The 11,670-nt window shown below is 63.0% G+C and overlaps 1 protein-coding gene across 8 annotated transcripts in view; it reads left to right on the top strand.

Moving 5' to 3' along the window:
* Window positions 1–229: 229 nt before the first annotated feature.
* Window positions 230–11,670, top strand: part of CACNA1B (calcium voltage-gated channel subunit alpha1 B) — a 237,984-nt gene continuing 226,543 nt past the window's right edge. For all 8 annotated transcript variants that reach the window (XR_012516448.1, XM_074394405.1, XM_039461495.2 and 5 more), the window contains exons 1-3: window positions 230–675; window positions 1,503–1,608; window positions 5,214–5,353. Coding sequence is in view for 7 of the 8 variants with exons in the window: in XM_074394405.1 (XP_074250506.1) it covers window positions 392–675; window positions 1,503–1,608; window positions 5,214–5,353 (530 nt within the window). In the remaining variant the exon portion in view is untranslated. The remainder of the gene's footprint in view (window positions 676–1,502; window positions 1,609–5,213; window positions 5,354–11,670) is intronic.

Below are 11,670 nucleotides of genomic sequence, written 5' to 3'. Positions count from 1 at the left end.
CGGCCCGGGCTGGTGCGGAGCGGCCGTCGAGGACCCGCGGGCCCGCGCGCTCCGGGGACGGCCCAGCCCCGGGGTGGGAGGCGCCGGGTGCGGGAGGCGCAGCCCGAGGGGCCGGGGCGGGGCGGGGGCGGCCGCGGGGCGGGGCCGGCGCGGCGGGTGGGCGGGGCAGGCGCTGATTGGTCGGGCCGCGCCACGTGACCAGCCCCTTATAGGGCGTGGCGCGGGCCCCCGAGTCGGGTGAGGCGGCGGCGGCGGCAGCGGCGGCGGCGGTGGTGGTAGTGGTGGCGGCGGGGCCGGGCGAGGTGTGCTGCGGTCCCGGCGGCTCCGCGGCTGCTCTGCGCCCTCCCTGCCGGGGCCGCTGGGCCGGGGATGCACGCGGGGCCCGGGAGCCATGGTCCGCTTCGGGGACGAGCTGGGCGGCCGCTATGGGGGTCCCGGCAGCGGGGAGCGGGCCCGGGGCGGCGGGGCCGGCGGGGCGGGGGGCCCGGGCCCCGGGGGGCTGCAGCCCGGCCAGCGGGTCCTCTACAAGCAGTCGATCGCGCAGCGCGCGCGGACCATGGCGCTGTACAACCCCATCCCGGTCAAGCAGAACTGCTTCACCGTCAACCGCTCGCTCTTCGTCTTCAGCGAGGACAACGTCGTCCGCAAATACGCGAAGCGCATCACGGAGTGGCCATATCCTGCCGGGCGGGGTCGGGCGGGGACCGGGGCGGGGGCCGGGGCGGGGGCCATCTTCCCGGTGGCCGGGAGGGCGCGACCCGGAGAGGCGCCGGGAGACGCCGCGCTGGGCGAGGATGGGGCGGAGCGCCCCGGGCCCCTCGGAGCGACGGGAGCGGGAGCGTTTCCGTGAGTGCGGCGGGCGCGGGGCGGAGCCCCTCTGCCTCGCACTCGTCCCGACGCACGCCGGGTCCTGGGGAGCCTGGTCGCTGCACAGCGCGCGGCCAGCCTGGAGGGCACCGAGGGCGAAGCCGCGTCCGTGCAGGTGCGGGCGCCGGGGGGACGCGGCCGTGCGCGCGCCTGGCTGCAGGTGCCTGCGTGTGCGGGCCGAGCCGAAGCCCGGCGTTGCGCGTGCGTGCGTTCGCGATGCGGGCTACATGTATGTTCACGTGCCGTGTAGATCCATGTGCTGCGTGTCGAGGGAGCAGCGTGCGCCTGCGCGGGGTCTCCCTCCAGCCTCTCCTGAGGGCGCTCGGCCCCCTCCCCTCGGGGCGCTGGAGCCGGGCGGAGCCGGGGCGGAGGCGCTGTCCGCGGTGCTGACGGCTGCTCTGGCGGGCGGAGGGGCTGGCGGTCCAGACTGCGGAGGCCCCGCCTGTGGCCGCCCCTAGGGATGGGGGCGGGAAGTGAGGGAGACCTGGCCGCGTCCGCCCAAGGGGGTCTCCAGACCCAGTGGTCTCAGCCTCTCCGGAGACGGCTTGGCGGTGGCTGCTGCACTGGGCGCTGCTGGCCTCGGCCTCATGTCTCCCTCCCTGCGGCGCCTCCCGGCCAGTCCTTAACCCACGCACTCCGTTCGAGTACATGATCCTGGCCACCATCATCGCCAACTGCATCGTGCTGGCCCTGGAACAGCACCTCCCTGACGGGGACAAGACGCCCATGTCCGAGCGGCTGGTGAGTGCTGGGCTGGGCCAGAGGGCGGGGTGGTGGGGAGGTCGCGACTCCATTCTCCTTTAGGGTCTGTGCATGAGCACAGCTTTCTCGGGCAGAGTCGTCTGGATAGGGTCCCTCTCTGCTGAAGGAAAAAGACCTGGCAGATAACACCTTCCTCGAGGGCCAGGGCAGCTGGGGTCACCAGCTCAACGCTGGGTGGGGCCACAGTCGCCCCCGGGCGGTCTGCCTTGTGCCAAGAGCTGTCTCTGCACCTCAATGGCCATTCTGGCTTGCAGCGCTAGACTTTGATCCAGGAACCCAGGTTCTAAACCTGGGGCGGGGAAGGGGTATTTGTTTCTTCCGAATGTTGGCTCTGAGAGTCACTTGTGCCCTGCTGGGCTGAGATGGGCTTTGGCCTGGATGTGGGAACCCTGAGCCTCTCCCTCCTAGTTGTCTTGTGTGCACCTGCTTGGAACCCCTTCTCCTGGGGGCCTCCCTGTCCTGTGGGAAGCATTCTTTCTCTAACATTCTGAATCATTTTTACCCATTACTAGATTTTGGCCAAGAGGCCCCAGTGGTAGCCCCTGGTGTAGCATAGAGCCTGTGTGAATTGGGGTGCCAGGGCAAGGCCTCTTGTGGCTCAACAGGAGGCGAGGTGGAAGGCCAGCTCCATGGGGTCTTTGGAGGGACTGGGTCGGAGGAAGGGCAGCATTTTGGAGTTGAGCACTGTTACTGAGGTCAGGGCATGTCCCCCAGCCCCCACTCTTCCCATGGATGGCCCCTTGTTCGGGTTCTGAGTGCACCCAAAGACCGGAGCTTCTGGGTGGGCAGAAGGCAGAGCAAGTGTGGGCCCAGGGGGTGCAGGCCAGAGGTGTCCAGGTGACAGCCTCTCTGGGGTGTCAGGCTCTTCCCTTGAGCCTTGGCTTCCACCCCCCACCCCCAGTGTCTTGAGTCAAGGGCTATTCAGACTTTAGCCTTGAACCTGAACTCCTCTTGAACCTGGGCCACTGCAGGTCCAGGGGTGGGGAAGGGGAGACAGGGAGCCTGTCCTGGAGGTGGGGCACCAGGAGAAGATGAGTGGTGGGTGGCTGAGATGAGGAGGTCTTCATGGAGCACAGTCTGGAACACACAGTGGAGGCTGGGTTGGGGCAGGGTGGGGAGGAGGAGTGTGGACAGCCCAGCCTCACCATGAGGCAGGTGTGAGTCATGGTCCCTGTGGGGGACTTGGGCAGGAGCCTGGTAGGGCCCCGCTCTGGCAAGTGCCCACTCTGGAGGCCAGAGAAGAGGGTGAGCATGAGGGGAACCTGAGGGTTCAGGCGGGGAGCCTCGAATGCCAAGCCACAGGAAGCCAGGCAGGGCCAGAGTTAGAGGGATGCAGGCCCAGAGGCCAGGCCAAGGTGGGGGCAGGGAGGATAAAGCTGTTCTGCCTTGTCAGGCGGCACGTGTCCAGCCGTGAAAGTTCCTGCCTCACAGGTGTGGGAGGGTTTGCTTTGTGGTCATGGGTCAGGGGTGGCCAGCTAACCTGTTGGGAAAACTGCAGAATGTGCCCGCTCTAGGATAGCCTGGAGGTCTGCGGAGCTCTTGGCCAACCCCAGTCCTGTGTGCAGGCCCAGCCATTAATGCCCCGTGGGATGGACGGGAGGCTGTGCTGCTGCCCACGGAGCTGGCCGGGGCTGGGTGGTGCAGGAGTAGCCCCTCAGTTGTCTGCCAGCCTGGCCCTGGGTGGGGCCTCCCTGGCTCCCTGCCTCTAGGCGCTGTTTCCCACCGACCCATTGACTCTGGAGCTGCCTTGAGCCAGGCCTGAGCCTGCAGTGCAACACCAAGCTGCCTGCACACCCATCCCTCCCACTCAAGCCAGCCCTCAGCCTTGGGCTGGGCAGGGCAGAGCTGTGAGGAGAGGGCTCAGGGTGGGGCCTCCTCCCCAGCTGAGGGTGCATCTGGCCTGTTCTCTTTTCCATCCAGAAGTTTTCTGTGGAGATCTCTGTCTGCTGAGGCCCCACTGTTCCCCTGTGGTTGATGGTCAGCAACCTCACACCTTGGGAAAAGGGGTCCCTCTTAACTAAACTAGACCAGAAGCCCTGAGGCCAGGAAGAGCATAGGCCTTATTGCCTACTGTGAGTCAGCATAGGTCACGAGGGACCCTTGGGTGCCGGCAGCTTCCACCAGGCACTGCCAGCCAAGCCTTGGGCCAGCTCCACCACTGGGCAGGAGAAGCCCAGCCTGAGGCAGGAGTCAGATGCGGGAGAGCCCTGGAGAGCCCGGCTTCCTGGGGAGGAAGGAACAGGCTGTGGAACTTCTGAAGCTCACCTTGCCTGGCTGCTCCGTGGCGGGGCAGAGCAGCTGCTTCCTCCTGTGACCTCCACAGTCCTGAGGGTGAACCCTCAGGGGAGGTCCTTGAAGCTGACCTCCTCTCCCTACCCCTTCACCTGCTTCCTAAGGCAGCAGCCCTGGAGTGCAGGTGTCCGACACCCCCGTGCCAGCCCGGCACATGCAGCTCCTTTGGCTTCCCCCCAACCCCCCGGGGCTCACCTTGCCCAGGGGCCCTCCCTGCCAGCGCTACCTGTGTGTGCTCACGAGGAGTCTTTGGGGTCTCCCCAAGCTCCACACAGCCCCATCTCTACCCTGATTGCTGCCCGCAGCTCGGCACTGGAAGGGCCTGGCCCGGCTCTCTTGTGCTCAGAGGCTGTTGGATGGAGCTCAGCCTGGCATACAGGAAAGGGATCTTTCTAGGATCAGCTGTCTTCATTCCTTTGTTGCAGTTTGCTCCACCTGGTTCCCTTTCTCAAAATCTAGCTGCAGAAGCCCTGTCTGCAGGTGCCACACCCTCTGGGAGGCTTGGCTTCCTGAGGTTTGAGCCCAGGGTGGCTCCCAGCCTCAGGCCTGGACAGGCTTGCTGCCCCCAGGGTCCTCACAGATGTGGCAGTCATCGCTCGGCACCCTCAGGGCCGAGGTTGTGCTCTCTATTTCTGTTTTTCTTTTTTTCTGTTGAGATGTGCATGTTCTGGTTATTTGGGTGCATGTTGAATGCATAAGTAGGGCCTGGACTCAGCTCAAGAAAGCCCGAGCTGTATCCAGGCAGCCGTGCGTGGTGCTGGAGCCCAGGCTCCCACCCAGAGGCTGCTGTGGCCTCTGCCTGGCTCTTGGGCATCTCTATGCTTTCTGTCTCCCTCGTGCTAGAATGGGGATGACCTCATGGGGTGTTAAAGGGTCACCCTAGTTACTACACAAAAAACTACTTGATAAGCACCCATAACTAGTACTGTTACATCACTGTCTTCCCCGAAGCAAGGCCCATGCGTGATGCTAGCAGGGAGGCCGGGGCACCAGTGACGCGGGCAGAAGTGGAGATGGCTGGGTGGGAGGCATGAGGGGCCCCCAGCATGACTGGGACGTTGCTGTTGTAAACAGTGGTGCATCCCATTAGGGGACACGTGCAGACAGCAGGCAGGCTCAGTGATGGGAATGGCACTCTGGAGAACCTGCAGGGTGCTGGGGAAAAGGCGAGGCATGTCAAACCCTCATGATGGCTGTGGCCACCGCGCAGTGGGGTGGGGTCCTCACCAACCATCTGTCTGCTGCTGCACCGGGTAGGGGCTGGGGTGACCTCTGTTCTGTGCTTCTCCTAGGACGACACGGAGCCCTATTTCATCGGGATCTTTTGCTTCGAGGCAGGGATCAAAATCATCGCTCTGGGCTTTGTCTTCCACAAGGGCTCTTACCTGAGGAACGGCTGGAATGTCATGGACTTCGTGGTTGTCCTCACAGGGTAGGCAGGCTGAGGCTGGGAGGCTGAGCGGCCGGGCGCTTGCTGTCCGAAGCTTGGTTGTGCCATGGGGTTGGGCACTGCAGTCTCCTCGCTGAGGTCCCCCATGGCCCTGCTGGAGATGAACGAATGTGAGAAAACCTGTTTGCCTTCCTGTGTGGGATGGGGGTGCTTCTCCCAGAGGTGCCAGTGCTGCATTTCTCGCTGAAGGGAGGATCACAGTGACCTGTCCACAGGAGGCACTGGCTTGCAGAGCCCACAGGCCAGGGGCCACCAGTGTCCATGGCTGGCCTGAGCTAGCATGGTACCTGCTGGAGGTGGCTTTGTTGCCTAGGTGAGGGGTTTCCCAGGGAGGAGGAGGGCTGGATGTCCAGCGTCACCCAAGCCTGTGGTCTGGGAGGGGCACTTGGCATTTTGGGTTCTGTCCCTAACCTGTGGTGTCCACCTCGGAGCCCTCACGCTGCCCAGGATGAGGCTGTGTGTGTCAAGCACTTTCACAGCTCCCAGCACCAGGAAGGTGCTTCAGCAGTTTCCCCTCAGCCACTTTCTGCAACAACAGCTCGCAATTCCCAGAATAACCAGAGGTCTAGAAAGTGGACCCACGTGGGGCTGGGTGGGGGCTCAGGCCCAGGGCTCTGCACCCCACCCTGCTGGGTGTCAGCTCCCAATCTGTGCAATGGGCACTGTGGGGTCTTTTTTTCTGCTTCTCTGGCCGGCCAGGCAGAAGGCTGGGCTGGGCTGCTGTGGCTCTGGTGCAGAGAGAGGTGGCTGGGGGAGTGAGTGAGTGCTTGGGGAGCTGCCCCTACAGCGCACGTTAGCACAACTCCAGTCTCAGAGGCTCTGCTGGGCCAGGAACCACCATCTGCTCTTCCTGAGCCTCGTCAGATGGAAGAGGAGGGAGCAGGCCCCACAGCAAGTGAGCATTTCCCTTCCAGAGCCCTGTCCTGACCCAGTGACTGTCCCAAGGCACCTGGTGCACAGGAGTGCATATGCAGGGGTGTTTGGGCTGATGGCAGAGGAGGAAGGAGGAGGCTATAGACGTCCTTGAGTCTGGAGCTCATGTCTCCAAGGCTGTGTGTGTGAGGAAGAAGCAGTCAGCCACATGGCCTCTGGGCTCTTGGGTGAGGCCCTTGGAGGGAGCCCCACATTGCCTGCTGGATCCTGGGGTGCTGCCCCCATATGCTCTCCTGCTCCTGAGCCTGGGGCCAGCCCCTGCTGGGTGGGGGCAGTGTTTGCAGAACTGGGCTTGGGGGGATCACATGGAAGACTTGGTCCCCAGAGCTGTCTGTGATGTGCTCGGCCTAGCAGTGTTGGGGTGGCTTCTGTGCCTTTCTGCAGCGCGGTCCTGTGGCAGAATTTATGGGAGGCCCTGTGGGGGTCCGTGGTTCCACTAGTGATGCCTGTTGGGGGCTGGGGTGGGAGGTGACTGGTGGAGACTGTGGCCCCTGAAGGACTGGGCGCTTCCATGTCCAGTGAGCACTCCTGGAGGTGGCCCCGGAATCATTGTAGCTGTTTACCTCTCTCTCCCGCTGTGGATGCGAGTCCCTGAAGACAACAGCGTCTAATTTTTCAGGGGTCCCTAGAGCTTCACTTGGGGGCGGGCACCCAGCAGGGGGCAGCGAGCATCTGCTTGAGTAATGAATTGTTGGGGTATAAACAGTGTTGAGGGGTGCGGGTCGTGGGGTGGAAGCTGGGTAGAGGCGGCAAGATCTGGCCTCATGGGGCGCTGTCCATGGTGCTGATCTTGTGTGCGCTTGGCCGGGAGGAGCCGCACCAAGCCCTGGGCGGGACCACTGGATCTCCCAGTGCACAAAGAAGTGTCCAGGGCTGCTGCTCCTCCCCTGCCCCTTCTCCCCTCCCCCTTCCGCCTCCCTACTCTGTTTCTCTCTTGGTCTCTCTTCCCTCCCGCTCCCTCTCCTCCCTCCTCTCCCCTCCCTTCTCTTCCCACTCTGCTGTCTAGCCCTTTGTGTACTCTCCACACTGTCTCTGGCCCTCTTGGTGTCTTGGTATCTCTCTGCCTCTCCCTCTTGTTCTTCCGAACACCCTTCTTTCCCTTTGCTTGGGTATGTCTCTGCTCTCCTGTGTCTGCAGCAGGGCTGGGCGTTGCTGGGGTGGCTTCCAGGTTCCTCCGCCTCCACACATCTTCCCTCAAGGCAGCCTGGGTTGTGCGGGGAACCCCAGGTGGGAGGTGATCTGTGTCCCATGGGGCCACATGCTGTCCCCAAGTCATGTGGGGGAGCTGCTCCGCTGCTCCCGCTTGAGGCACCTGGGGACACGTGAGCCCTGTGTGTGTGTCTGTACATGGAGAGGGCTGAGTCCATTGTGGGGCAAGTGCTTGTCCTTGAGGGGCTCAGGAAGGATCCCTCACCTCACCCCTCTGAGCCAAGGGCCTGTGGGTAGTGGGTGGCTTTCTTGTTACTTTGTTGTTTTTAATTAGAGTTTATTCAGTTGGTGCTCAGAGGGCTGGAGGAAGAGGCAGACACCCTGATCTGTTGCTTGGCAAAGCCTGGTGCGCCCTCAGAGGCTGGCTGTGGCTGCTCTGCTCCTGGGGCTGGTGTGGAGCTGTTGGGGAGGCCCTGGGCCCATGCTTCCCGCTGCCTGGGGAGCATCTGAGTCTCCGTGTTCTCACCTGGGAGGGGAGGCAGGTGCTTTCCATGTTCTTACTTGGGAGGGGAGGCGGGTGCTCTGCCCTCCCATCTCCATTTTGCTTCTTTCCCAGGACTTTGGCCTCCCTCTGTTAGCCTGGATGTGTGCATCTGGGGTGTGGGGGTGCTGCAGTTTCTCATGTCGCTGAGCCCCTGATGCCCTGGGGAGCAGATGTGGGGCCTGGGATGGGGTTCCAGCCTGGAGGGCCTGGGAAGATCAGAGGGTGCTCCTGAGAACCCCCAGGCCTGTGAGGGCTGCTGGCAGCTTCCTGCCCTTGTGTGTGTCTGGGGCCTCAAGGCCCTCAGTTGCTGGCACTACTCCTGGCTGGGTCAGCCCATGTCTGGCCACCTGAAACTCCTCTGACTTAATTGGGCTGGGATGAGGACACAGTGACGGGGCCCCTGCCATGGGACTCTGCTTTATTTCCAGGAGGGCTCCTGGCACGTGCTGTCTCCTGTGGCCGTCTGAGCGGACCATTTGCCAAGAGAGATTCTGGGCCCAGGAGCGAGGCTTTCCCTCCCCTGCTTCTAAGAGCACTGTGCTACCTGGGTGGGGTCGGGGCTGATCCAGCTCCCCACACAGAGTGGGCCTGGGATGAGGGCAGGGGCCTGGTGTCTGACATGGGGGCCTCCAGCCGCTCACCCCCGCATGATCCCCGCTGAGTGCCAGGACCTCAGGCTGTGGGGAGGAGGCGGGAAGGTGGCTGCTTCCCTGGTTCTGTCTGCCCTCCCGTCCATGGCCATGCCCCATCTACCATCCTGCTCTCTGCTTAGCTCTCTGGCCCTTTGTCTGTCCAGCCAGGCAGGCTGCCCTCCTCCTGTTCATTATCCATTCACCAGTGTTTATGGAGCCTCTGCCAGGTGCTGAGGACTCAGGACTGAGTGAAGCCAGCTGAACTCTGCCCAGTGGGCCGTGTTCTGGGGACAAGACACCTCCAGGCCTGTGTTCTTTGTAGCCTGGTGCAGTGCGGTGCTTAGCAGAGAGCAGTCAGCACATGGATGGACGAGTGATGGTGATGAGTTCTGTGCTTTTTCCCTCATGTAGAAGGTGGGCTACAGCATACAGGGTGTAGGCCTGCGGGTGCCACTTTGCATGTGGTAGTCAGAGGAAGGACTGGAGGGCATGAGGGGTGAGCCATCCCGTGGTCTGGGAAGACGTGTGGCTTGAGGTGGCAATTTGAAGGACATGGGTGTCTCTGTTATCTTCAGAGCTTGAGACCACACAGAACTCCCAGAGAATGGGGAGCGGGGAGGAGGAGCTGCCCTGTGATGGAGACCAGGGCACCTGGGCTTACAGGTTGCAGCTGGCGGTGCAGTGGGCAGAGCAGCAGAGGTGTGGCCTGGCTGTGGATAGAGTTTTAGGAAGGAAGAGCATGCTCTGCTCTGCAGAGGCCACGAGAGGACCCAGGGCTATGTACCGAGCCCTGTGGGTCTGAGGCAGGAGCTGGGCTGGCTGTGTGGTGTGGGCGGGGGCTTGCTGGGAATGGGAGGAGAGGGCTTGTGGTGGGCACCTATAGGCCATGCTTGTCGTTCAGAGAGTTTTGCAGCAAAGTGAGGCAGAGAGCTGGGGCCGGGGCAGGAGGGAGATGGAGGCCAGGAGGGTTTTATGCAGTTGGAGGTTTACAGCCCATCCGTGCTGTATGTGTAGTCCAGGAGGGAAGGACAAGTGGACTGTGTGGATGGGAAGGGGACAGCCTGGGAGCCAGGAGGAAAGCAGAGTCCAGGACCTCCGGGGGTGCTGAGACCAGCACACGTGGGAAGGGCAGCGTGGAAGTCCTCCGCTCACCGCGTCTGAGTTTCCACTGAATTTAGAAGCAAGCGCATCCGCTGAGGTGGGGTGCGAAGAAGTGAGACCAAGGAGGGAGAATGTGGGTGTCCGGACTGGTGGCTCTTCCCCGCGCCATTCCAGCCTCGGCCTCCTCCCGCCCCATTGTCATCCGTGACCGCTTCCTTAGGAAGGGGCTCGTCAAGCGCAGTTACAACTTCCTCATCCTGTTCCAGTTGCTGGGGACAAGACAGGCTGCTCCTGCCCTCTCTGAGGCTGCATCCTCCCGGGAGAGGTGGGTGGTGAGTGCCACAGGGGAATCGGGTGAAGTACGTCCTTCTGCTGGGATCGAGTGGCTCCTGGGAAGTAGCTCCAGCAGGGGAGAGGCTGTGAGGGTGGCAGGGGCAGGGTGGGCCTTGGCTCGGGTGTGGGAGGGCTCTGAGTCTGGGTGTGACCCGATTGACTCCTGATGGGTGCTGGGGGCGTAGCGTAGACAGTAGGGAGAGAGTGGGAGCCGGAAGCGGTGATCCAGGTGGGAGTGTCGGGGGCTTGGACCAGGAGTGGCGCTGGAGGGTGCTGCAGGTTGGCTATGACGCCCCGAGAATGTAGAACCCACAGAAAGTCCCGTGGCGCCTCCAGAGTCCGTCACCCATCAGCACAGGTGCCTCCCCCTTCTGTGCCCCAGCCAGTCTCACACATGTCCGTGCTCACAGTCCTGTCCCCATGTCTCTGCCTCTGCCCTCGCAGGCCCCTCAGGAAGCCCCTGTCACGGCCTCTGGCTGTGGGGCTGGTTTCATCTGGGGGTCAGGGGCAGGGTGACAAGTCAGGGCCCCCAGAGCCCAGAAGCCCCAGGCGTCTCCACCCCTGTCGTGGCTCCAGCCTGGTGCTTCCGTTCATTGTCCTTGGGGACTTCAGAGAAATGTGTCCTGGCTCAGGCAGGCGGCTCTCCGGGGGACATTTCCACCCACAGCTTCTTGTTTTAGTCTAAATTAAACTGGGATCTCTTTCCAGGACATGTAATTAGAGCCCAGCTTCCTCCCTGGATCCGGCCTCCTGTGGGGTGAAGAGGGGGTGTGTGGCTGTGGCACCGGGAGCGAGTCTGGTCGATGGAGCTCAGGGGTCGAGGCAGTGCTGACCCTGAGCTTCCTGGGTCGGCTGTCGGCCACTGGGTGACTGCTGTGGCCTCCTGTTCTCTTGGGCTTTGCCGACTCAGGTGGTGGCAGGCACTTCTGGGGCACAGGGAGAGCCAGGCCCAGCTGAGGGCCCCACGGATGGTCCCCATGGGCAAGGAGGATCCACCCAGGAGTAGCGGCCATGTGTAAGTGTGCAGCCCATGGACACTGCCTTCCCGTAAAGTGACCTGACATTATGTCTGAACACAATGTTGGTGAGACACTGCCCGAGTGGCCAGAACACGCTTGAAAGTGGACTGAGCTGGGCGTGTCCATGCCATGCTGAGCTCCTCTGCGCCAGGCTCTCTGCCTCAGCCTTGGGTCTGCAGCCCTGCAGGAAGTTCAGCCTCCCGACTCCTGGTGCGGGGTCAGGCTGGGGTTTACCAGACGTCCTCTCTGCTTCCCCACCTGAGGCTGGAAGTGGCCTTTGTAGGCCCTGACCCTGCCTCCCTCACTCCCACTGTGGCCGGAACCAGTGGAGCAGGGGCTGAGTTCTGATAAGCGGTCCCTGGAAGGCAGGGAGTGCCCCCGTGTTCTGGGGCTGGGGCTGGGGTCACTCCAGGCATCACCTGGCCAGGGACTCCACAGACCCCTGGTCCTGTGGTGTCACTGAGAACCCACAGTGCAGGGCCCCTGCCCACATGCAGTCAACGTGGTGTGGCTGTGAGGGCCAGGTGGGGCAGCGGGAGGTGGCTGCTCATCTAGGACCCTGTGTCCCTTCCTGACAGTGGCCTCTGC

Source organism: Saimiri boliviensis, chromosome 2 (assembly GCF_048565385.1).
Source record: "Saimiri boliviensis isolate mSaiBol1 chromosome 2, mSaiBol1.pri, whole genome shotgun sequence".
In the NCBI taxonomy this organism is placed as follows: domain Eukaryota; kingdom Metazoa; phylum Chordata; class Mammalia; order Primates; family Cebidae; genus Saimiri; species Saimiri boliviensis.
Note: the sequence above shows the minus strand (reverse complement) of the source record. Positions and strands in the feature narration are given on the sequence as shown.